The sequence below is a fragment of the Erythrolamprus reginae genome, chromosome 8 (genome assembly GCF_031021105.1).
Source record: "Erythrolamprus reginae isolate rEryReg1 chromosome 8, rEryReg1.hap1, whole genome shotgun sequence".
NCBI lineage: Eukaryota > Metazoa > Chordata > Lepidosauria > Squamata > Dipsadidae > Erythrolamprus > Erythrolamprus reginae.
The window spans coordinates 40,163,243-40,190,157 of NC_091957.1; the positions used below are offsets into that span (position 1 = coordinate 40,163,243).

General features: G+C 41.0%; 1 protein-coding gene across 2 annotated transcripts; it reads left to right on the forward strand.

The window, feature by feature from the left end:
* The first annotated feature begins 240 nt into the window (after positions 1-240).
* Positions 241-21,871, forward strand: LOC139171468 (ras-related protein Rab-6B-like). 2 transcript variants are annotated; one of them, XM_070759715.1, is made up of 8 exons: positions 241-459; positions 5,197-5,255; positions 8,113-8,166; positions 14,904-15,012; positions 16,212-16,323; positions 19,398-19,491; positions 19,832-19,898; positions 21,380-21,871. In XM_070759715.1, exons 1-8 carry the CDS (start codon positions 378-380, stop codon positions 21,442-21,444), a joined length of 642 nt encoding a protein of 213 aa, XP_070615816.1. In that variant the 5' UTR covers positions 241-377; the 3' UTR covers positions 21,445-21,871. The 2 variants fall into 2 exon arrangements, with proteins under 2 accessions (XP_070615816.1, XP_070615817.1); XM_070759716.1 differs by having other exon boundaries at positions 14,907-15,012.
* Positions 21,872-26,915: the final 5,044 nt, after the last annotated feature.

Sequence of the window (26,915 nt, forward strand, 5' to 3'; positions counted from 1 at the left end):
AAATGTCCCTAGTTCCAATCAGTCTCGGCCATTAGCTCCAAGAACCGCCCACAAAAGTGCCAATACTTGTACGAATCTCCTCCTCCTCTCACAACTCTATCACTCGTAGGTGTACATCCAGCTCCTCCCCTTCTCGTGACGTCAAGGCGCTCACTTTCCGTCCCGCCCCGCCCCATCGGGCGGGATGAGCTCATCTGCTTTCCTCGGGAGGGAGGGAGGAGCCGCGAGACGGAAGTGACGCACGCGGACGCGCGGGGCCGGAAGGGACGCAGCGGCTGCCAGGCGGTGGAGCGCCTGCTGAAGCGTTTTTCTCTCTCTGTCTCTCTCTCCCCTTCCTCGTCTCGGCTTTGCTCCGCCGCCATCCCCGCGCCTCAGCCATGTCGGCGCCCGGAGGAGCCGGCGGAGAATTCGGCAACCCGCTGCGCAAGTTCAAGCTGGTTTTCCTCGGCGAGCAAAGCGGTGAGAGAAACACCCCCCCCCCTGCGCGCGTGGTGGGGGAGGGGCTGCCCGCCACTCACCACAAAAAAAACCTGAGGGGTGGTGGGGGAGGGGTGATTGTGTGTGTGATGGGGGGTTGAAAATAGACCAGGAAATGCAGCTGGGAGGAAAGGGGCGGCGACCCCTCCCTTCATATCCCTCCCGTCTTATTCCAGTCCTTGTGGAGATTTTTATTAGCTTTTTTTTAATGTCTCCTTTTAAATCTTCCTTTTAAGGGATGGTTGTGAAGGGCGGGGGGGACAGGCATATGAATCCTAACAAATGGAGACATCAACGTTTAGGATAGGGAGGAGTTGGTTGGGTGGCTGCACTTGCATCTTGCTGCAGGGTTTTCTCTCCCCTTACACCCCCCTCCAAAAAAATCAGTTTCTTCGCTTCGTTTTCAGATCATCCCTTGCTCATCCTCTTGGTTTTTTAAAAAGAACGTTTATAGTTTTTATTCAGTATGCCTTGAATTGAAAAATGGCAGGGGTCCCCAAACCTGGCAACTTTACAGTAGAAACATAGAAGATTGATGGCAGAAAAAGACCTCATGGTCCATCTAGTCTGCCCTTACACTATTTCTGTGGATGGATGTTTATCCCAGGCATGTTTAAATTCAGTTACTGTGGATTTACCAACCACATCTGCTGGAAGTTTGTTCCAAGGATCTATTACTACTTTCAGTAAAAAAATATTTTCTCATGTTGCTTTGGATCTTTCCCCCAACTAACCTCAGATTGTGTCCTCTTGTTCTTGTGTTCACTTTCCTATTAAAAACACTTCCCTCCTGAACCTTATTTAACCTTTTAACATATTTAAATGTTTCTATCATGTCCCCCCTTTTCCTTCTGTCCTGCAGACTATACAGATTGAGTTCATTAAGTCTTTCCTGATAACAGTAATTTTTTTCTTTTATTTTTCTCCACATTCAACATACAACTTCATATACCCTCAATACATCTTAGTATACTAAGTAAACTAGATCACATCCCAAGTTTGCTTTATATTGTTTCTTCTGTATCCATCTTTCCTTTTTCCACTTTCCTCTTTCTAACTCAGGCAGCTATTCCACCCCTACTATCTTACTCCTTCTCCCTCCTCTTCCTACTACAAACCTGGCAACTTTAAGACTTATGGACTTGAACTCCCAGAATTCTCTAGCCAGCTCTGCTCTTGTCTACTTCTCTTATACCAAAGCTATGCTGGCTGGAGAATTCTTGGAGTTCAAGTTCACAAGTCTTAAAGTTGCCAGGTTTGAAGTCCTTGGATATAGACTAATGGTTGAAGATCCCCTCTTTTTTTTTTCATCCTCAGTCTAATGATGTTTTCATTAATGTCTATAGAGCTCCATCATGCAGGTCATGGTTGTCCCAAAGGCGTTTTTCCAAAAGGCAACTGGACTTTCTTGGGGGGGGGGGGTGTTCCCCTTGAAAATCTATTGCTAGGCTGGCTGGAGAATTCTGGGAGTTGAAGTTAAAGTTGCCATATTTGAAGACCTGAACTAGAGAGAGGAGGGAGGGCCAGTTTGGCTGTAGGGATTGAAAGCAACTGCTTAGAAACTGGGAGAATGTGAATCAGAAGAATAGAGCTTGGAAGGGACCTTGGAGGTTGTCTAGTCCAGCCCCCTGTTCAAACAGGAGATCCTATGCTGTCCAGTCTCCTGATTTCTAGTCCTGTCTTAGGTGTGAAGCTAGGCTGGGTGATCTTGGGCCAGTCACATTCTCATAGCATTGATGATGTTACTTGTCTTGGATAAGGAAGCATGTGCAAAGTAAACAAGCTCAGAGAGCATTAAGGATCCCACAGCCTGCCTCCTCCTCTTTGCAAACCCTACAACCTTTGAGCACTGATAATGTTACCCAGGGTAGTAAAGAAATATCTGTAAGAAAACAACCAAGCTCAAAGAGCACCAAGGACCCCACAGTTTATCCCTGAGTTCCAAAGATTTGTCTTTATTGACAATTTTGTCTTAATCTTGGGAAGGAAGCAATGGCAAATCAATTTCTAAAAAATAATCTTACCAAAAAACCAAAGGGACTTGACCAGACTTGAAGACAGACAGACAGACAGACACCAGAAATTTCCACCAACCAAGAAACTGTCAGTGGGTAATGCAGGTAGTTGCTAGGGGTAAAAACCTGATTTGAAGGTACCACATATATGTGTGTCAGATCAGGGCAGCTAAATAGCTTGCAATAGATCGATACTAGTCTTCCTTTATTTCTTTCCCAGTAAAACATAACTTCAACTCACCTAGTCATGCTTAAGGCAAGACTGGAACTCAACATCTCCTGTTTTTTTCCCAGCCATCCCCTTCACCCTTACACCAAATTGGCTGTTCATTAAAGAAGTAGTGTTGCTGTTGTTAAGGTTCTCATGATCTTGAGTGTTTGCTTATTTTGAGAGGTTTATCTTCGTTGATAGACTTGACTGGTGTTTGAGGCTGCAGGACATCCACACAAATCACGCTAAGGGCAGGCATGTTTGGCAGATCACCATTTCTCATTTTTAATTTAGATGTCTAAGGCCTTACTGAGGACGCTGAGCAGTGTAAAAGCGATATTATTCAATATTATTATTTTTTTAAAAAGAACAATACATTAGAAATCAGATTTGGCAATGGTTTTTACTTGCCAGGGTATATGGTAAAAAATAGAGTAAAACATCTGAGAATTTCATATTCCCTACCTATTACATCATAATTACTGTTGTGTAATTGCTGTGTATCATTCTTAATTAGTTAATTATAATTACATCATGTTACATGTTGCAACTTGGGTAAGCAAAGGCAATGAATAAGATATACAAGTTATGAAGCATTAATAGTATTATTTCATGGTATCCTGCCTCCAGTGCCTTGTGCTCTCTTTCCTTGTACCCTACTTTATACTTTAGTAATATATGAGTTATTCTTCTTTCCTAAAAAGACCTGCATTGTATATTAAAACCTATAAAGTGGGGTTCTACTTGATTTATGCCTGTTACAAATCAAGAAAAGCTCTTGGGGAAAAAGGGGCATTCTGGCAAGCTCAAAAGTCTGATTAAAAAGGAAGTTGGTCTACCAAGTAATTTAATTTATTTGACTTATATGCCCTCCAATCCCATGGGCATCTGGGAATTTTAAAGGTAGAGATCATGACACAAAAATAGGGCCCGATACGTTTGTCGCCTTACTATAGCTCAGGAGTCGGCAACCTTAAAACAGTCAAAGAGTTACAAAAATCCAAACCGGAAACTCCCTGTTCAATTCTGAAGCCGACCAGAAGGCCAGTTCCCCCACCAAATAGTCTCCTCCTAGCGTGGCATCCTTTTTCCTCTGCTCACCAGAAGTCCAGTTCCCCCACCACAGAGTCTCCCCCTAGCACAGGGTCTTTTCCTTTTACTGACCAGCAACAGGGAGCCACAGCAGAGGAATGAAAGAGCCACATGCTGCTCCAGAGCTGTGGGTTGCTGACCCCTGCTATAGCTAAGGGAATAGAATGGTTTATTTGAGAGGTCTCAATTTCCAAACAATAATAAATAGTAAACATACATCTTTCATTTATCAAACCTCAGGGTTTTTCCAGACATGATTAAGAGGTCTTTTCCCTTAATTTTATGGGATACAAAGAAAGCTGCAGCTGGGAAATATAGGTGTATATATTATTGATTATTCTTGTTATATTTATTTATGCATATTTTTCTCTTCTAACCATCAGATTATTTTCCAATCTACTAACTATCTTCAATTTCAGTTTGTGCAGTAGGATTCATTAATTCATAGGCAGGCCCTTTTAAAAAACTTTGCTTCCCCAGACTGATCTGAAAGTGGTGCTATTCTGATTTATGCTCATTTGTATTAAGGTGTGTAAAATTAGTATTGTAGGTAAATCGGTTCAGATGGCATAATTTTGGCACATGAATCTATTGGTGTTTATGGAACCTCTCCTATCTACAACTGATCACAGGAAGAAATCCTTAACATCCCAAAGAGCCACTCCTGCATATTTATGCTAACAATAATATAAATAATTATTAGCATTTATACAATGCTAGCTATAAGTAATGCTATTATTTGTACATGATTTTCAGCTACATTTTAAAGGGAACAGACTGAGAGAGCATAATTTTTTGGCTTATGTTGGTAGATTCAATGATTTTATTCACTATAGAATAATAAATAATTTTAGCTTTATTTTGAGATGAATAACTTTTGATTTACAAATGTGTATTTGTGTATCAAAGCTTCCAGGTTCTGCAAATATTTTATATAGGACATTTACCTTTTTAGTGTAATATTACTAAATTTGACACACCATTGGTTTGTTGTGTCAAATTTTCAGTTAAGCTCTAGCAATTGCAGTTTAAAGTTAATGCATATTTTAACAGAGATCCTTGTTTACCTTTTTGCATATTCAAATAGAACTCAGTCCACATGTGGACACTTATGGTTTTGCAATTAAAATATAACATTATCTCTATAATAACTTCTGGAAGTAATAGCAGATCCAAAAGTCCATGCAGATTTTACTAATGTAGCTTATTTTTAAAGAATGGGATTACATTGTGTGATGAGCAAATCAAAATTTCCTGGCATTATTTGCTTATTTAACAATATGCCTACTGTTTTATGTATTTTATTTGTATCCCATCTTTATTTTTTACAAACAATTCAGTTAAACTTATACATATTAAACTAAACTTATACATAAATACTTGTGCTTCTTTCTTTTGTAGTTGGAAAGACCTCCTTAATCACTAGATTTATGTATGACAGTTTTGACAACACTTATCAGGTAAGTGTTAGAAAGACAATCCCTTGTACCACTTCAGATTAATTCTCAGACTACTCTAATCACAAGAGGCTATACATCTAGAAAGATAAAGAGTTCACTGCACTCATATTTTTCCATTTGAGGAAAAGCATACTAAAGCAATAACTAATTCCCAATCATTAAAATCATAGAAAAGCTGTGAAAGTCACATTTTGTTCAGATTAAAATTGTAGGACGGGGCACATCAAAGAGGTTAGTCACATTGAACTCAGTAAAGATTTGATTAAACCAGAGTTTTCCTTTTCCTGCTGCCTGACATGCAAAGGTAGCATCTGATCATCTACATTGTGTGAAAAACCGCTTTCAAGTTTCATGTACCGTATTTTTCGGAGTATAAGGCAACTTTTGAACCCCCAAAAAAGAGGGTGAAATATTATACACCGAATGTAGTTGCAGCCAGCCACCCCTACCTTTTGGTTTCTGCCTCCCAGCAATTTACCTCCTTGCAGCAAACAGAAGAGAGCCTATTAAACCAAGTAACTCATTATCAGCTTCTCGATCCTCAATTGATTTGAGGCTGCAGGCAGGCCCACCACTGCTAAACTGAAAGTGAAACTAAAGCTGCAAGGAGGCAAATTGCTGGGAGAGAGAGGCAGATTTTTATTTTCTTTTGCTAATGAGACTGCTGAAACTGGATGCAAGAAGGTAAGTCAATAACTAGAAACATCTGTAGAATGTTCAAATTATTAGACTTATTTTTTAAATACTGTTTTATTATTGTTCTAGACAACTTAACAAAATGAAGAAGCTTTTTAAAATAAATGCTTGATCTGAAGAGTCCCAGTGGTATTGTATCTTCTTTTAAATAGCAGAGAATAACTATACTTGCAGAAAGCCACATCAATTTTAATAGCATCTGTACAACTATAGTCTGAAATGTAACAAGTGTCCTGTTTTAGTATTAAGATAAGGCAGCTGAGTTAAACCCTGACTTAGTCATATTTGGAGTAAATCTATTTAAATAATTGGGAGGAGTTAGTGTGACCATATTTAAGAAAACGTTTTGGCAATAATATGCTACCATAATATACATTTCTCCAATTCTTTGCTATTTCTATGGGTCAGGCACACATGCACAGAAAAACACAGCAAACAGTATATAACATCAGTACTTTTAGCTGGGAGGCAGATCCCCCCCCCCCCAAATTTCTTCCCCCAAAACTAAGGTGCGTCTTATACTCCGAAAAATATAGTAACTTGCAAAATACAACTTTCATGCGACTCACTGCAGCTAACCCTCACTTAACTATGGTAATTGGGACCAGAAAGTTCTGTTGCTAAGCCACACAGTCATAGCTTATGATGTCACATGATTGGGCCAACTTAATGATGGACGTTCCAGTTATGATAAGGCAACTTCTGTGCTTCATTAGGTGCCATGCTGTATGGCCATCATTTGCAACCTTCCAGTTTTCTCATTTGACTTTTCTCACCATAAGTCAGCAGTTAAGGTCACAAATGGTGATCCCATAGTCATGGGACACTGTGATGGCCATAATTGCAAGACGGTTTCCAAACGTCCAAAAAAGGAGTGGAGATTAAGAATGTAAATTGGTACTGTTAAGCAAATTAAATATCCAGACAACATGATGTTTATTAAGCACTAAGAAATTTGTGTTCGGAAACTTCAGATCGTGCAGAATGCAGCTGCGAGAGCAATCATGGGCTTTCCTAAATATGCCCATGTTACACTAACACACCGTAGTCTGCATTGGTTGCCGATCAATTTCTGGTCACAATTCAAAGTGTTGGTTATGACCTATAAAGCCCTTCATGGCACTGGACCAGATTATCTCAGGGACCGCCTTCTGCTGCTCGAATCCTAGCGACCAGTTAGGTCCCACAGAGTGGGTCTTCTCCGGGTCCCGTCAACTAAACAATGTTGCTTGGCGAGACCTTCTCTGTGGCAGCCCCGGCGTTCTGGAACCAACTCCCCCCAGAGATTAGAATTGTCCCTACCCTCCTTGCCTTTCGTAAGCTACTTGAAACCCACCTCTGGCGCCAAGCATGGGGGAATTGAGATATTCTTTCCCCCTAGGCCTTTACAATTTTATACATGGTATGTCTGTATGTATGTTTGGTTTTTATAATAATGGGTTTTTAACTGTTTTTAGTATTGGATTATTATTATATGCTGTTTTATTATTGCTGTTAGCCGCCCCGAGTCTCCGGAGAGGGGCGGCATACACATCCGATAAATACAAATACAAATTTATTTAATGGAAAATCAATAAAAACATTTTTTTTAAAAATAATTTTCCTCATTCAGCTCCATTATAACACAGAATGGTCGCTGAACACTAAAATAACCTCAGGTTCTAAGTAAGAAACTAGCTGGCTTTGTTTGAACTTCCTGTTTGATATAAATAGCATGTGTACAGTTTCTTAGACTGTTTAAGATACGTGGTTTTATGAGAGAATTTACCCAGCAGCGAGGTGTTTTTGCCATGTTTTCTTAGGGATAGCATAGAAGTAGTTTGTAGTTGCTTTTTTCAAAGAGATTTTCAGTCTTTGCATAAGAACAGAAATTAATGCAGTTAATAAAAGAATTTAATCCCAGACAAATCCATAACATTAGTCTAAAACCTCAGTGCAGTTCCAAAAATCGCTGATTCTTATCTATTAAATATCAGGGAAATGTATTTAATATTGTGTTACGATTTGTGAACTATGAGATGGATTTAAAATAATACTACATAAGCCTATTATTATTTTGTGTTCATTATTCTCTGATTTCCAACCGAATGTTCCCTGGCATGCTCTTTTAAAACAAAGATTGTTTTTATCATTCAAAACGAATCTTTTCTCATTTTTCCAGGCCACCATTGGGATTGATTTCCTTTCAAAGACTATGTATTTAGAAGACCGCACGGTAAGTGGATTTATCTGTCAGCTAAGGTTTGACTGATTGATCTCTCTCAACAATCCCATGGTACTTTTCCACATCAATATGATCTGTGGCTTGAATCTCCAGGAGGGGACCTAGAGTTATGAGTCTGCCCATAGATATTCTTGAACTCTCCTATGTTTTCTCCCTTGATTAAAAAAAGTTGGAAGTTTTCAAAAATGGAAGATGGCACATTGAAATAATTTTCATTCCATAAATACATTTAGCCTTTAGATTTCCAACTTTGGCCTGGATATCTTTCAGGTTGCCTCGAGAAAGACCTAAGTACAGCATGGGAGGTAAATAAATTGTTTTGTAAATAGTTGTATCCTCTGGAAGCTTTGACTCCCACCTTTAATTCAGTAATAATTCTATGAAGGTTTCCATAATTATAGTTTTCAAAATATCCCTTCAGTCTATAGGAAGAAGGAATTGGCAGGTTGCATATATTTCATTGACACCCATTTTCACAATCTGTGATTGGATACTGGCAACTTGCTGTGGCAATTTCATTGCTTTATCATTGGTTCAAATTGCAGGCTTGATCTCCTTTAATGGGTTAGTAGGATACTTTTTTAAGAAGGAGGAGAGAAAGCAAATGCACAAGGTATCCATGCCTTAGATCAAATTCTATGAAGCTTGCATATCAGACTAGCTATAATAGGCTCATTTTTCTTTCCAAGCCTCATGGCACTGCCTTTTATTCTGTCTGGTGGACTGACCAGTCTGGTGATTTTTGGCAGCTAGGTGTGTCTTATGGTCTGCAATGCCTTATAGTACAAAAAATGCAGTACTTTGTTTTTTTAGTTTTAAGGGCTCAACATTGTAATTTGGGATGGGTTTTCATCTTAACCATAGATTTTATACAATTATATATAGAGGAATTCAACTTTATAAGGCAAGGTAATTCTTATCTTAAGTTGTTGTCCTGATCAAATGATATATATTTTTTTACAATTGTGGATATTTTGAATGGTCAGTAGCCTCCATCCACCAACTCAGCGATTGCAGATGTGTTGAAGTATTTTGAGCCATTTCCTGACTTACTGTAGAGTGAAAAGTTTTTCTCATGGAGCGTCTCTGTCTGTGAGTGATGAGTTTTGCTTTCATGGTCGACTTTGCTTAGCACAATAGAACCAAGACAAAAGTTACGCAACAGAAGCAATTCCATTATGGCATCGATGGGCCTGCAGTTCCTGAACCCAGAATAAAGTATAAAGGAAAGATAATAGTAGACGGTTCGAGTCAAATGGTTCATGGGATTGTTAGGGTTGATAAAATAAAGGCTGCCAGGTCTTTCACAAAGAGTTCCGCCTGGAGGAATAGATGACAGAAACTTTTTTGGGGGGTTGCTTATTTAGGAAAAAACCCTCCAAGTTCTCATTTTTAGTTTTACGCTGCATTTTAGTTTCATTTTAACTTCCCTCTTATTTATTTGCATTGTTTCTTTTGAGTGTTGTTGGTTTTTTTTAATTTCACATGCATTTTGCTTTATTTTATTTTTATTTTTGTCCATATTCCTGCTCTTCTCTTTCCTCCTCTCCACCCCTCCCCCCCACATTTTCTCTTTTCCCAGATCAGGATGCCGCTGTGGGCCAGGGGAGATTCCACAGCCTCATTCCCAGCTACCTCCAGGAGTCTGCTGAGGCTGCCATTGTCTTTGACCTGACAAGTAGGTATTGGGGTTTAAGCACAGCAGGCCCCTCGCTCCGACCGAGGGAAGAACTGAGTTCTAGTTCTCAGGAAGCAGCCAGGAGTCCGTTCACCTGTTTCCCCACCAGTGAGAGGCAGTGCTCCAGGACCTGCGAGCCATGACAGGCAGTTGAATAGAATCTCTGGCCACGAATATATGGGCAGGCCTGGCTTTTATTTTATTTATTTATTTTTTAGTTTGGAAGGCAAAATGAGAATAAGCATTTTTCTTCCAGACATACTGATTTTGTGTTCTTCCTGAAGGAAATATATCTTGTTGGAATTTTGTGGTATATACCAATTTTGATCAGAGCACATGAAATTTCCTACTCCCTAAGGAAGAGCTGAGATGAAGGCTAATACTTCTCATTGAGTTCATCTCCTGATTTTGAATAAAGCCCCGTATAATTCATAGCGTTTTATACTGCCACAAATTACAGGCAGTCCTTGACTTTATGGCCACAATGGAGCCCAAAGTTTTGCTGAGTGAGAGCGTTCTTTTAAGTGAGTTTTGCCCCGGGTTTTGACTTTTCTTGCCATAGTTGTTAAGTTAATCACTGCAGCTCTAAAGTTAGTAAAACGGTTGTTAAATGAAACAGCTTTTCCCATTGACTCTACTTGGTGGAAGGTTGCAAGAAGTAATCACATGACCCTGGGAACCATCATAACTATGAGTCAGTTTTGGTCATGTGAAGACAGGGATATTGCAGCGGTTGCAATTTTGAAAATGGCCATGGGTCACTTTTTTTTGTTGCCTTTGTAACTTTTAATGGTCACTAAATGTTATCCGTCAAGGGCTACCTGCACAGGAGGGGGGAAAGTGTATTCCCCAAGGATTGTGTGGGAACAGTTAGCTTTGACATTTTTGTTGGCTTTATTTTAAAGCTGAATTATTTTTTCTTATTCCTCTGCTGTTGACAATTCTGTATATGTCTTAATATTATTTCCCCTGTGTATTCCCTGCTTTATTTGCGTATCTATTTTGATTCACCCTTCATCAAAACTGTTTTAGTGCGGTTCATGCTAACGTGGAGAATTGCAAAAAGAAAACTTACAATGTTTTTATAGGCAGAAAAACATTGGAGAACTGAAAGTTATGAGCTCAGATCACTCCATTCCAACCTCAGATCCTTCTGCGTAATACAGAAGTCCTACAAATTGGCTTATTCTAAATGATCTAGAAGCTGGAATATTTTGATACTTCTACTAATAATAGCAATAGCACATGGATTTATATACCCCTTCACAGTGCTTTACATCCCTCTCTTAAGAGGTTTACGCTGTCAGCATATCTCCCACAACAATCAGGTCCTCATTTTACCACCTTTGGAAGGTTAAGTCAACCTTGAGCCGGTCAAAGACTGAGCAGTTAGCCTGCAATACTCCACATTCTAACCATTTTGCCACAAGGGCTCCCATAGTACTATAAAATTCAAATTAAAGACATACTATTAGACTAGCAAGAGTCAACTTAATATAATAGTTAAGGCACAGGGCCATAAATTGGAAGACTCCTTTTATTATTATTACGACTGAATCACCAAACTAGCTGCGTGACTTTGGCCAGTCACCTCTGTTTTAGCCTAGAATTAGAATGGGAAATTACTTCAAAAATCTTGCAGAAAACCCCCCATTACTTTAAAGCTGCTGCGACCCTTCCAAAACACTCATTACAATTAATAGGCTCATCTTGAAGATGTGAAAAGTTGATGCAAATAATGATTCGTACAAAATGGTTCATGTTTGAGGAAGAAAATGGCTACTGTATCTTTGAAGGTCTTCCAAAGCAAACCTTTTGGGTTTTTTTGTCCCATAATTATCAAGTCAGAGCATTATTTACAAGATAGCTCTTCACCATGTGTAGCTGCTTTTGCATTTTTATTGTTCCTGTAAATATTAAAAAATAAAATGTGTTGGTTACCATTGTAGAACATGCTTAAGTAAACATTATACTTTTTTTTCGTATCTACCTGGGGAAATTGTTGACGAAGAAGCTTGGGTGTCGAAAATATTCCTGTTTCATATTTAAGTCTCCCTGGAATATGGGCATTGCTGAAAAGTTTGGTAGGATATACCTTTCTCTAGAGCAGTGTTTCCCAACCTTGGCAACTTGAAGATATTTGGACTTCAATTGCTATAATTCCCCAGCCAGCGAACGCTGGCTGTGGAATTCTGAGAGTTGAAGTCCAGATATCTTCAAGTTGCCAAGGTTGGGAAACACTGCTCTAGAGCATTGATCATATTGGCAAATATCTCCCACTAGAGAGATCTTCCACCAGTATAGTTTCTTTTTTTGCAGAGATCCCACGTAGTGTGCCAGTTTCCTGATAGGTTAGCACAGAGTTCCCCCAAACTTGGCAACTTTAAGACTTGTGGACTTCAAATCCCAGAATTCTGGCTGGGAGTTGAAGTCCACAAGTCATAAGAACATAAGAAGAGCCATGCTGAATCAGGCCAAAGCCCATCAAGTCCAGCATTCTGCGTCACAGTGGCCCACCAATTGTCCTTGGGGATCTTGAGCAGAAAGAGAAGGCAAGACCCTTCCTTTCCCTTGATCCCCAACAAATGGTACTCAAGGGAATCCTGCCTGCCTCAAGCAACATAGAGGCGGCACATGGACATCCGTTTCAATAACCACCGCTACACTTGGCATCCATGAATCTGTCTAATCCTGCCTTGAAGCTATCAAGGCTGACAGCTGTCACGACCTCTTCTGGAAGTGAATTCCGTCAACCAAGGACCCTCTGGGTGAAGAAATATTTCCCTTGATTTGCCCTCACTTTCTTACCTATGAGCTTTAGGGAGTGTCCCCTTGTCCTAGTATTGTGTGATAGAGAAAAGAAATTTTCTCTATCCACCTTTTCTATCCCATGCATGATTTTATACACTTCGATCAAGTCACCCCTTCAAGGCTGAAGAGACCAAGGCGTTGCAACCTGATATCATAAGGGAGGTGCTCCATTTCCTTTATCATTCTTGTTGTCCTTTTTTGTACCTTTTCCAGTTCCAGTCTTAAAGGTGCCGTGTTTGGGGACCCCTGGGTTAGCATATTGCAGCTAATTTCCTTTTCTCCAGAACAGATCCATTCACCTATTTATACAAAAGATTACGGTAACAAATACCAGTAATTCATATCAAAAACATAACATTATTATGCTATTAATTTGGGGCTTGCCTTGATCAATGTGTACTGGTTTAACAAGAGGCTTTTAAGAAGAAATTGGATTCAGTCATTTGTCTGAAATATGGTATAGACTAGAATCTCCTGCTTCAGCAGGGGGTTGGACTAGAAGACCTCCCAGGTTCCTTCCAACTGTGTTATTCTGAGTAGAGCAGGTGACCATCTGACAGGATATTTTTTTTCTCACCTTCATTTATAATTCAGTCCTTATTGGTGACCATGGGACACTGCAATATTATAATTGGGAGACAGATTCTGAATACCCAGATTGTAATCACATGACATAAGGGACACACTGTGGTTGATGTAAACTTAGGACCAGTCGTGTAAGTACCATCGTTCAGTGCTGTAAGAAGTTTAGTCACTAAATGAGTGGTTGTTGCTTATATAGTGGCCCCACATAACCCCATAACGGGCTACAAGAATGGTGGAAGGTCTTAAGCATAAAACGTATCAGGAAAGACTTAATGAACTCAATCTGTATAGTCTGGAGGACAGAAGGAAAAGGGGGGACATGATCGAAACATTTAAATATGTCAAAGGGTTAAATAAGGTTCAGAAGGGAAGTGTTTTTAATAGGGAAATTGAACACAAGAACAAGGGGACACAATCTGAAGTTAGTTGGGGGAAAGATCAAAAGCAACATGAGAAAATATTATTTTACTGAAAGAGTAGTAGATCCTTGAAACAAACTTCCAGCAGATGTGGTTGGTAAATCCACAGTAACTGAATTTAAACATGCCTGGGATAAACATATATCCATCCTAAGATACAGGATACAGGAAATAGTATAAGGGCAGACTAGATGGATCATGAGGTCTTTTTCTGCCGCCAGTCTTCTATGTTTCTATAATATTCTTTCTCGTGCTTCATTAATCATATTGGAAATAGCAGTAATATTTTCAGCCAGTGATAATACTTGGCTTTTAAGCGAAACTATCACCTTGAGTAATTAACTGGGATGATCTTCATTTGTAGGTTTAGCTAAGTGCTTCCCCCTCCCCCAGTAGTTGTCAAGTATATCAGGCCAGCAACACAGACCAAAACTGAAAGAGAAAATAAAATTTTAGTTATTCATGGTGTCCCTTAAATTAAAATGAATTTGTTTGTACTAAGTCAAGTTACAGACAGTTATCATCCTGAGTCTTCCGGTCCCTGGAGGTTTTAAATTCTTATTAAGTGCACATCCTCCCAACAATCTCTGTACAAGTAATGTTATTTCATACTTTTTTCAGTCAGAAATCTTTATGGCTAAGCAGGAATTTGCTTTGTCTGGTTCTCTTTGTCTGGTTCTCTTATGTTATTCCTTTTTCATTATTACAGAAGTATATAGTGTTGTGTGTTTTACATGAAGAGATATTTCCCCTATTGCATGCTCAAAAATAAGAAATTTGGTTCCACTTTATATGGAAGGTTAACTTCTATGAATCTCTCGGCTTTCTTGTGGGGACTGTATGGAAAATCGAACATGTGATCCCGCAATGTTACTTTCAACCCAAAAGAAATAGATTTTGTAGAAAATAATGACTTTTCGACGGATGCTTTTCTCATATACCTCTCCATTGTTTTATTGTATGCAAAGATAAAGTAGTCCATGGCTTTGTAATTAATCTTAATCCGTAACCCGAGCATTCTCATTTGTCTTGATGAAGAGTTTTTGGAGTGAATGTATTAGAGAGCAGAGAGCAGTAGCCTGTGATGTGAATTTTTTTTCTATTTTTGATGAGACATTTGTATGCAATTCTTCTATAGAATTCCTTCTGATGCATTGCCTTTTCTCTAAAGGATATTTTCTTTTTTCTTCTTCTTCTTCTTGTGTCTTTCTGTTTCTTCCCTGGACTGGTACCAGCAGGTCCGACTTCAGCTTTGGGACACAGCAGGACAGGAACGGTTCCGTAGCCTCATTCCCAGCTACATACGTGACTCAACTATTGCAGTGGTAGTCTATGACATTACAAGTGAGTGAGAGATTTGTGTCATGGTGTACCAAAACACATTGTTCTAGAAGAAATCTGAGCCCAGAAGCCCTGAGTCATCCACGAAGGCTCAATGGGCACAGCTCAGGTCAAGCCGTGCTGGCAAGCAGAAGGCCCTAGTGCCTCTTGCCCTAGGCAAAGAACCATCCGGAGGCTGGCTTTGTTTATGTGTCATTTCTAACCCACCCGTCTCCCTCAAAAGAGGCTATAGGCAGTGTACAAAATAACATAACCTGTAAATAAAGCAATGCATAAAAATTAATATTAGAAATTAAAAATTAAGAGTTAGCGAGGTTTGCCCTGCTGCCACATAAATCTGCCACAGAGTGGGTCTTCTCCCGTCAACTAAACAGTGTCGCTTGGCGGGACCCAGGGGAAGAGCCTTCTCTGTGGCGGCCCCGGCCCTCTGGAACCAACTCCCCCCAGAGATTAGAATTGCCCCCACCCTCCTTGCCTTTCGTAAGCTGCTTAAAACCCACCTCTGCTACCAGGCATGGGGGAACTGAGATACTCCTTTCCCCTAGGCCTTTACAATTTTAAGCATGGTATGTCTGTATGTATGTTTGGTTTTATAATAAGGGTTTTTAACTGTTTTAATATTGGATTGTTATATGCTGTTTTTATTACTGTTGTTAGCTGCCCCGAGTCTCCGGAGAGGGGCGGCATACAAATCCAATAGATAGATAGGTAGATAGATAGATAGATAGATAGATAGATAGATAGATAGATAGATAGATAGATAGATAGATAGATAAATCTGCAGAGCGAAGGTTAAGCCCAGCTGCTGTGGCCTAGAGGTGGAGCTCTTGCCTCACAATCAGGAGGTTGTGAGTTCGATCCTAGTTGGAGGCAGATGTAGGAACTCCTGCTTGGGCAGGGAGTTGGACTAGATGACCTGCAACGTCTCTTTCAACTCTGTTAATCTATTAAAGGGTTGATGGGAAACATCTGGGGAACCCGATGTTTCACAAAGTGGGGGCAGTGGCAGAGAAGGCTCTCTTCCTAGGCCCCACCAGTCAAAATTCATGGACTGGCGGGCTCTGTAGCACACTTTCCCTGCCTGATAGGGTGAGATGGACTGGTGAGAGGAGGAAGCCACTTCTGTGGGTCTTCACATTCTGTAGGTGTTTATTCCGTTCTTTGACTTGACTGTAGTGCATTGAGCTACCTTCTCCTTGCAGATCTGAATTCCTTCCAGCAAACTTCCAAATGGATCGACGACGTGCGAACAGAAAGAGGAAGTGATGTCATCATCATGCTGGTGGGCAATAAAACTGACCTTGCAGATAAAAGGTAATGGTACAGTTTAAAAAGGGAATGTTGGGGGGTGGGGTAGCGGAAGGGAACGATGTACTAGAAAAATGTCTAGCTAATACTTGGAAGAGGCAAAAAAGCTGTATTCTATCCAGAAGTCACTGAATCCCCAATATTCTTCGCTATTGGGTATCAGTTTGGGGGTTTTATTTATTTATTTTATTTATTCGACTTTCATGCCACCCTTCTCCTTAGACTCAGGGCGGCTTACAACATTTATTTATTTGTTTATTTGTTTATTTATTTATTAGATTTGTATGCCGCCCCTCTCCGTAGACTCGTTAGCAATAGCACTTTTTAACAGAGCCAGCATATTGCCCCCACAATCCGGGTCCTCATTTTACCCATCTAGGAAGGATGAAAGGCTGAGTCAACCTTGAGCCGGTGATGAGATTTGAACCGCTGACCTTCAGATCTACAGTCACCTGCTGCGCCAACCCGTTGTGAATATTGCAATAACACTTATACTTCTATACTGTTTCATAGTGGTTTAGAGCCCTTTCTAAGCAGTTTACAGTCAGCCTATTGCCCCCAACCATCTGGATCCTCATTTTACCGACCTCAGAGGGATGGAAGGCTGAATCAAGTGTGAATTGGTTAGAATCTTAACTACTGGCAATGAGCAGAATTAGCCTACATTACTGTGCTCTAAGCACTGCTACCACAACTCAGCAATGCAAGGAAGAGCACAGATTCTCTACTATTTGGCATACTGAAAAAGTCTTTTTTCTTTCTCTTTTCATGAAAAAAGCAGAATTAAATATTGGGAAAGGCCTGGCAATATCTGAGTCAATGCTGTAATGAAATGGACCCACTAATTTATTTCATTTTATCTCCAAGGTAGATAAAAATACAATTCTTGAAGTTTTACTGTCGGGTCCAAATAGCATCCAAAATTAAATCAGAGTCCAAGCAAAGTATTCCTCAAAGATCCAATTTATTAATGGAGCCATATTGTCCCATCTGGGCAAAACCTGAATCTGAATCTTCCCAGGTTTCACCACCCAGTTGAAAGTTGCCCCCATAGTCCATCACATTGTCCAATCTTCTATTGCCATGCTGTCAGAATCCACCCATTGCCTTCCGTGCAGGTGCAGAGGTACAGAGACAAAGGATGGCCTTGGCTTTCTAGAAATAATATATTTTGGTTACACGCTAGCAACTTCAAACAATCTCCTCTCCCATTTTTCCACAATAGAAACTGCATAGTGGAATAGTATAAGTGTGGCAGGCCTAAAATGCCAATTAAAATGGCTTCAGCCTGACATTTACTCTACCAGCACAAAAATATTATTCATGGACCTTAGTGCCATTCCTGTTATTTTTCACATCACACTTGAGTGTGTTTGCCTAATTCTTCTGCCAAGCCTGCCCAGAGAGGCTTACATAGATCAGTGATAAATTCATTCCAGCTTCTAATGCAAAATTCATGACACATAAGAAAAGCGGTAGGAAGTGGAAAAGAGGCTAAGGGAGAGACACCGTTGATGGAATGTAGCTGCTGCTGAGAGTTACGGTAGGGCAAAAGGCCTTACTTCTTTCCCTTAAGCTAAACTACCTTTTGGAAAAGCAGGATCAATTGTTCTTTGCATCTTTACATCTTTCTTATGTTGTTTATATTGGAAATGATCTAATACAGGGCTCTCCCAATGTTGGCAAATTTAAGACTTGTGGACTTCAACTCCCAGAATTCCTCAGCTAGCAAAAGTGGCTGAGGAACTCTGGGAATTTGAGTTCACAAGTCTTAAAGTTGCCAACCTTGAAGACCCCTGATCTAATAGGTGTATTCCAGCAAGTTCTCAAACTCTATTTTTTGAATGTGGAAGGAAAAACTCCTGATCAGAACACAGTAAAATCCTCACTAGGTAGGTCAGTGTGTGTGTGTGTGTGTGTGTGTGTGTGTGTGTGTGTGTGTGTGTGTTTAGTTAATTGGTATTCAGTGCAGGTCCCCCTCTGTTGATCTTGCACAAATTCTTACTCACTGGAAGCCTCCTAAACAATAAGCTTGTTTTAGCACCCCAGATTTGAGCTTGTTTCATGGATGCGTTAAAAAACTGAAGGAAATATTTTGAGCTGCAGAGATTGCTGCTGAGCTTCTACTTTCACGGCACATTATTTCACAATATAGGTCTCACCACAAAGCAACTTAAATGAATTTCTGATAGTCAAGAAATCAGACAAGAAGAGTAGTGTGGTAGCCCAGAGGTTGAGCTCTTGTCTCACAATCAGGAGGCTGTGTGTTCCATCTTAGGTAGAGGCAGATATTTCTCTCTCTGGGCACAATGAGAACATATATGCGGAACAAAGCTTTGTGTTGGCGACAGGAAGGGCCTCTGGTCATTAAATACTTTGCTACCTCCATTCAATTGCCCAGACTCCACCCCGCAAGGGATTATGGGATCGTTAAAACAGGATGATAATGATGAAATCAGATAAGTCTTATTAAGAATGTGCCTTTGGTAGACATCTGCACAGCACGAGTCAAATTGTATAGGAATGCAGTCGAGTAATTGGGCCTGAATTGTTGTAAGACAGAATCCCCATCCATTGGTTAATTTTCCTTCTAATTTCTGCAGAAGAGGGCTTACAAAGAGCATAAAAACTCAAAGCAACAATAAAAGATGGATTTACTATAGAAGTGGGTATGTATGGCTTGTTAGAGGTGAACTTGCTGACAGATAGTTAATTCCTACAGAGCTGCAAGATAACCTTTTAGGCAATATGGAACTCAGCCCAGCAAAAGCTATTAAATCATGCAAAACTGCCCTTTCTGTTTTGTTTTTTCAGCCTCTTCCAGGAAACAAAAATAGGTTTAGCCAGTGCCATTGGCTAGCATTCATTCCTTAGAGCTTTGATTTAGTGGGACAAAGAAATGAACAAAAAGTATGTTTCCATTACTGTAGGTTTGATGAATTTAGTTTGCCCACAGCCTTCAGCCAACTATCACATGCCCCCTTGACTTAATTTCGAAAGGTTTTTTTGGGAAACAGTTAGTGTATGCCTTTGGCAGGCTGGTTGCAAAGGCCCCAATAGTCCTGTTTCTTACTCTCCAGGCAAATTACTACAGAAGAAGGTGAACAAAGAGCCAAAGAACTTAGCGTGATGTTCATTGAGACTAGTGCAAAGACGGGTTACAACGTGAAGCAGGTAATTTTTAACTTCTGGTTTCAACACAAATTATTTCCACCCGGTTTGAGACTCCCTCATTAGCAAATGTGGGCTTCATTTTCTTAGCACCAATGTCTTCTACAAGGTGAGCTTTTCCAGCTTGAGTTAATGTTTCATTTTTACTATCTTAAAAAAAAAAGGCGATGCAATGTCACTTCTGGTTTAGGGGCCTTTCATGCTCACTGCTGAAGTGCTTTTATCTGTGTACGTTGGATACATGGATATGTTTTAGTTCTTCTTTCACGTCTATTCTCACGAGTGTAAACTTCATATTCCATTGCAGACACTATATTCACAAATTTGGGGTGTTGTCTTTCAGCTTTTCCGCCGCGTTGCTGCTGCCTTACCTGGGATGGACAACGCTCCCGAGAAGAGCAAAGATGACAGTATCCTTATCCTGCTGATCAGGAGCTTTGTCCTGTAATTACAACCTTTTATCTGCCTGCCGTGTCATTTTTAGAGAGTACGTATGTAGCTGGTTCCCTCCATCAGGGATCTTGCAGGGAAATTGCAAAGCTTAAACAATTTGCCATATCAACCTTCAAAGCTGTCCATTTTGCATGTATCAAAATTGCATTGAAAGCTTGTTAAGGTCCAACCTATTAGTTCTTGAAGTACAGTTGGGCCAGTTCACCTCTTTAGAACAGGAGTCCCCAATCCCCAATCCCCAGGCCACGGACCACCATCAGGCCACAGCCCATTGGGAACCAGGCGGCCAAAACAGCAGGCAAGAGTGTGAAGTTTCATTTGTACATGTGCTGGATTTAGGTTGCACATACAAAACCATTCCTCCCCACCGTCGCTGTTGAAACTGTTGAAGCCTCTGACACTGCGGCCAGTCTACAGAATGAAAAGAGTTAGGGACCCCTGCTGTAGAAGGTATTTCTGCGCTCTGGGCTTGGTTGTTTTCTTGCAGATGTTTCAGTACCCAAACTAGGTGTCATCCTCAGTGCTATCATGGTACCTAGTATGGATCATGAAACATCTGTAAGAAAACAGCCAAGCCCAGAGCGCAGAAATACCTTCTACAGCAGGGGTCCCTAACCCTTTTCATTCTCTTTTCAAGCTCACTGAGCAACAAGGACCCCACGATCCTCCTCCTCCTATCTGCAACCCCACCCCTTTTCCTCTACTGATGACATTACCTAGGTGGGTAATGAAATATCTGAAAGAAAACAACCAGGCTCAGAGAGCACCAAGGATCCCTCAGAACTAACTATTCCCAACAGATCATTAAATCAAGGTAGTCCTGTTTTCACCTGCATCCATCCCATTAATGTTTTGGGTAATACTTCTCAAATGCCAGTGGGAAGGACAAGGATTGATTCCCTCAATAGTACAGCTTCACAGTCTTTACAGCCCCCTCTAAGTGGTTTATAGCCCCCAATATTGAATTCAGAGGGAGGGAGGGCAAGAGCAATAGCACTTAGACTTACATACCGCTTCACAGTTCTTTACAGCCCTCTTTAAGTGGTTTACAGCCTCCAATGTTGCATTCTAATTGAAGGGAAGGGAAAGGAAGAGCCAACAGCAATAGCAATAGTACTTAGACTTATATACTGCTTTGCAGTGCTTTACATCTCTCTCTAAGCAGTTACAGAGTCAGCCTCTTGCCTCCCAACCCTCCGGATCCTCACTATATCAACCTTGGAAGGATGGAAGGCAGAGTCAACCTTGAGCTTGGTGAGATTTGAACTGCAGGCAGCTGACAGTCAGCAGTAGTCATCTGCAGTACTGTATCTAACCACTGCGCCACCACAGCACCAGCTCATTTGTTGGGCTTTGTTGGATCAAACAGCTCTATTTGTGCGTGCGTGCGCGTTTCGGCTTGTACAGAGATCTGTTTTCCTTAACCCCTTCTCTCCAGTGATTGACATCAAATTAGAGAAACCACCTGAGCAGCCTGTGACGGAGAATGGCTGCTCTTGTTAAATGTTCTCCAGCGTGGCAGCCCCCCCTTCCCAGTTAGCCAGTTCAGTCTCTCACCGAAGAGCTCCACTTCTTACTGACTACCAAAAAAACACGACTTTTCCGAGGGCCGAGAGGCCACTTCAATAGGCGATTGGAGTCATCCCGTCTCCTCCCCCCCCTCCCCTGCGTCTTGTGGACAGCCCCAGTCGCTCCCGTTTACTGCATGGTGTGAACCCTCCAATGCCTCTTGCCCTTCGTTGGTTGTTGCACTTTGGTGCTGCTGTGGCACTCTTGCTAGGTTTTCCTTGCTGGGTTTGTCCTATGAATGTGCAAGGGAGGAATTGTGTCCCATCTTTATTTTTTAAAACAGATATTGATAAAACTTACCATAAAGGAGCTAATGCATTCTTTCTTTCTCCACATTCCCCTCTCCAACTTTTTTGAAAAAGCCCTTTCTACCACTGCTTATTGTTCATTTGCAAATCCTCTGATTTAGCTAAGTCTTCGTTGGTAGCCAGAAGAAGCATGTCCTACTTAATGTTTCTGTTCTTCTTTCCTCACGAATGGTGCTAAGGAAGAGGAGAACCCCTCAGAGAGGATTGACATACGTTCTTCTCTCTCTTTCCAGATTATCTAAGTAATCTTTTATCCCAGATGGACTGATTCATTCCTCCGGCCCACCCACCCACCCAACCGTCCATTGCTGGATATGTATAGAGATGGTAGGCAGGAATGGGAGGATTCTGAGTCTTTATGTGGGAAGCCTGGTTCCTGCATATTGCTGAGTTGGGGAGTTTCCAAAATGGAGAGTGCATATTCTCCAGCAGTTTATTCCACCTTCTCTCTCCCTTTCTCTTGATACTCTCAGAAGAAAATCTTGTTCTTCGTGAGTTCTGAAGTAGAGGGTAGCTGGATTAAACAGAGAACTTCTCTAGGCTCAGACCAATGCCAGGAGCTGCTATTTTTACATAATTTATTGCTCATGACTCATTTGAAATATGCAAAGTGCTTTACAACTGCCTCCACTTTTTGCTTCATTCCTTGGTTTGTCATTTTGAATTATGTCTCTACATTAGTCTGCTCCAACCTACAGGTGTGCAGAACTACTCTTTTTAAATATTTCCTAGTCACAAAGGCCCAGGATTTGCAAATTTGGGAAGTATTAGGTTGGGGAGAATTCCCATAGACGGCTGTTAGAGTCCTGCTGAGTCCTTGTCTGATTGTTGGAAGGTCCTCATTCTGGGCCTTTAGTCCACTGCTTTATCCTGTCCTTCAAAACATAGATGTCTAGTTAAACATGGAGTTGTTTGTTTTTATTTCATGTACAGTGGAAGAAATGCTAATCCTTGTCAGATGTTTGCTGATTCTTCAAAAGAATATTGTACGTATTTTAAAAAAAAATAGAGGTTTGCATAGATTTCTTGAGCTTCTGATTTAGCACAGAATTTATTTTCAGGTATTTGCTCTTTGACTGAATGCAAGTTGCACTAGCATGCAAACTAACACGGGAAGACAGGTAGAAGACAGCATGAACTGGGTAATATTTTCTGATGATATTTGAATAACATGTTTTGTTTGTCTCCGTGTGATCGTCCTCCCGTAGATCCTGAATTACAGCTCTCGAGTTCCTAATCCACATGGCTACTGGCAGTGCAGGCCAGTATTTCTTAACCTTGGGAAGTTTAAAAAGTATGGACTTCCAACTCCCAGAATGGGAGCTGGGTGCTGAAGTCCACACATCTTAAATTTACTGAGCTTGAGTAGCACTGGAACAGGCTGAAGATTGCTGGGAATTGTCATTTGAAAGGAAAGATTATAGAAGTTGCAATCTGACCCATTCAAACAATGCTCTGGATCAGGGCTCTCCAACCTTGGTCACTTTAGTGCTGGCTGAAGAATTCTGAGAGTTGACGTCCACAAGAATTAAAGTGACCAAGGTTGGAGACTCTTGCTCTGGAGAATGGGTCCTGTTGTGCTGGGCATGCTTTTGAGCATAGTGTATAAAGATCTCTGCCGCTGTAATTTTATGACTGGGTGATGAGGTGATGCAAAATATGCAACTCATCAAAGTTGAAGGTGATAAGGACCATTTTCTTTTGGTGTGATTTGTGGTGGAAGGATAGTAACCCAATATATAGTCGTCTGATTTTTCTCACTTTTTCTGGACTAAGCTCACCTGGAGCCAAAGTAACTTTTATCCTCTTCTGGGAGAATTTGGGGGATTAGAACCAGAAACGTTATCCAAAATGAGTTCTGCCTATCGACCCAGCATAAGCATTTCCTTCTCCCCATCTGAGGATTTCCTTGGTCTACCTTGCTCTCACAACACGTCTGTCGTCCTGCTTTCAATTTCTAGTGTGTGATTCTTTCACCGGGGCTGAGCTGCAAATGATTTATTGTTCTTCTTTGTCTAAAATGGCCTCCTTCTCCCCAGCCCCACCCGTTTGCCAGCTCTTCTGTCAGAGTCCTGGGCAGCACAGTTGAGTTGTTCCCTTAAGTTCAGAGGAAACCACCAAAGGGGAAATGCCTTCCATCAAAGGATGCTAATCTTTACCCAAGCGGTACCGCTACAGCCACACTGTCTGCAGAATACATCATAAAGTACTCAAAGAAGGCTGAAACTCAGGTTTCTTGCTTGAGAAACCGGGTTTTCCATAGAGATGAGCCGATATTGTTGTAGTTTATCAATGCTGCAGGAAGTTGGTGGCTTTTTCTTAGCCCTTTGGCGTTTTGCTGGCACTCCCAGTCTAGAAGCCTCGTGCATAAAGAAGGACAACAGTTATGCAGATGCATAGAATATTTGTAGGAGATGTCTGCACATAACCTTCTCCTAGCACCCTTATCCTCTTGTCTCAAAAGGTGTTTTTTCAAGAGGCAACTGGACTGTCTTGTTTTTTTCTTGAGGGAAGAAGAAGCTTCATCTGTTCTCACTCAGAACTGATGGTGCTTTTTGGATGAGGAGCAAAATGGCTTCTTCCCTCAAGAAAAAAACAGACAGTCCAGTTGCCTCTTTAAAAAGCACCTTTGAGACAATCCATGACCTGGATGACTGACAATCTCCATAGATGCTCCATCTTCTTGTTATGGGAATTGGGAAAAATCAGACATAGTTCTACCTGTATTTAGAAAACATTGTTTGTGGGTCCAGCTTCTTAGCCCTGGCACAGAGGCTTCACGTTGCTCAAAATTCCCGCTTTACATTTTCTTTGCTGCCTTTGAAGGCACCTGCAGCCTTGAAATCTTTGAAGAAGTGTGTTGAATTATTTCCAATTCTTAAAAGCACCACTGACCTCTTCCGAACATCGGCCCCACTGAGATAACCAATTACTTCCTCTGATGTGCAAAGCTGCTCTGGCATCTTCCCACATGCCTCTTACCTGAACCCAGGTAGCCTGGAGCGTATCTCTCTTCCTCTCCAATCAGAATCAGCCAGCCTTGCAGAGCTCGGCTCCCTGGATTTCGAAAGCGACTCCCTCCCCTTTTGCAAAAGGTCCGTTCCCAACCTGTGTAGATAACTATATATAGATCTAGAGAAAGATATATATACTCCCTATTGTGTGGGGATTGGCAATGTCCTGTCACGTGTCTGTTCCTTTCTCCGCAGTTAACTGGGGCTGCTACTCTCTCTCCCTTTCTCCTCCGGCCACTGCTGTCTTGGTGATCTTTGACGATGCACTGGAAAACTACTCTGGAGATTAGGGGTTTAAAAAAGAAAAGAAAAAATGGGGAAAAAATAAGCATAAATGTTTGTGGGTCGGGATGGCATTTGGGGGAAAATAGTCTTGTGAACGACACACTTCGCTCACCCCTGCCTTCTCTGTGATTGTGTATAATACTTGAGTGTGTGTCTCGGGGTCTGCTGTCTCCTAGCTGTTAGCCAACTAAGTGACTCTTGATATATGAATATTGACTGTCAGATTGCAGCTGTGTATCACACTAAATAAATTCAGTTCACCACAGTTTCTGTGTCGCTGTGATGGATTTCTAAGGAAACGCTGCATCCGGTAATGCTCGCTTCCAACTTTCCGTATCAAGCACATATTAAAAGAGAAAAAAGTTTAATTAAAAGAAGGACTAAGGGAAACATGATAGCAGTGTTCCAATATCTCAGGGATGGCCACAAAGAAGAGGGAGTCAAGCTATTATCCAAAGCACCTGAGGGTAGAAAGAAGCAATGGGTGGAAACTAAAGAAGGGCAGAAGCAACCTGGAATGAATGAGAAATTTCCTGACAGAACAATTAACCAGTGGAACAGCTTGCCGCCAGAACTTGTGAATGCTCCAGCATTGGAAATTTCTAAGATGATGGTGGATAACCATTTCTCTGAATTAGTACAGGGTTTCCTGCCCAATCGGGGTTGGATTAGAAGACCTCCAAGCAGTGTTCTCTCTAAAAAATTTTGGGGGTGGGCGAAAAAGTATAGTGTCTGAGCGGCAGTTCCTTCGGGACTGGGCGACACAGAAATAATAATAAAATTTCCCTCTCGGCTTCTGGGCAGGTTTGGAAAACTCTGAGTTGATGATGATTTTTAAGTGAGCGATTGCTCACTGCTCAGCTTAGAGGGAACTATGCCTCCAAGGTCCCTTCCAACTCTGTTGCTGTTGTTGTGATGATGATGATGATGAAGTACATTGGTTCTGCAATGGCAAAAAAACAAACAGGGATCTAGCAGCACTTTTTTCTTTTTCCAGGTCACAAAATTATTAAAAGGGACAGTTTTTATTCCCACTTTTTAATGGAAGCTAAATGGAGAAATGAAAGGAAGCACTTGAACCTCTTAACTTGCCAAGTCTACTTTTTCAAAGTTATATTTCAAGTGAAGAGAGTAGCTTTAGCTCTGGGATTCTTCCCTGAAATAAATGCTGCCTTCATTCTGAATGTGCACCAGATGATTTGCCTGTTTTAAAACAGATTTGCAGATCTAGCAAATCTAGTGATAACTGGGTAGTGAAAGCAAGAAAGCAACCGACTTCAGAGAGCACCAAAAAGACCCCCACTGCTCAACCCCAAGCTACAATTATTCTCTTCCATAAACAACTTTCTTTTATTACTTCATCCTCTTGCAGATTTTGAGGTTAGGTACTGTAGTTTCCTCTAGCTTCAGAGCTGTACGACACCCTTAGAAAATTAACACCATCTGATGAATAGAATGAATAAACAGTATAGGATAAAATCCAACATTAACTCTTCTTCCCCCTCTCAAATATCCATTTTTCTCCATGCACTGGGCTACCAGTAGTCGGCTCAGCTCTTTTTTCATTTCTGATTAATGTGAAAGTTGATTTTGCACAGCAGTGCAAGTGAACAAAAGTGTGATTCTGTAGCCTTTTTTTATCTGGAGGTCCTGCAAAAGCGAACTGCAGTCCATAATCCACTGTAATTTTAGATGGGTGAGGCTTGAAATAAACACAGAGATGTGGTCTTTTGTTCCTCAAAGAAGGAACAAAAGGAACTGGTATGATGTGCCCTGTGTGCCTTTTTGCCTTTTGGGT

What these genes read in the sequence shown, in the direction of transcription:
- LOC139171468 (XM_070759715.1), top strand. Translation starts at nt 378, where the DNA reads ATGTCGGCGCCCGGAGGAGCCGGCGGAGAATTCGGCAACCCGCTGCGC. An exon ending in GTTTTGACAACACTTATCAG is followed by an intron (nt 5,256 to 8,112) that starts GTAAGTGTTAGA and finishes TCATTTTTCCAG; the next exon opens with GCCACCATTGGGATTGATTT. An exon ending in ACTGACCTTGCAGATAAAAG is followed by an intron (nt 16,324 to 19,397) that starts GTAATGGTACAG and finishes CTTACTCTCCAG; the next exon opens with GCAAATTACTACAGAAGAAG.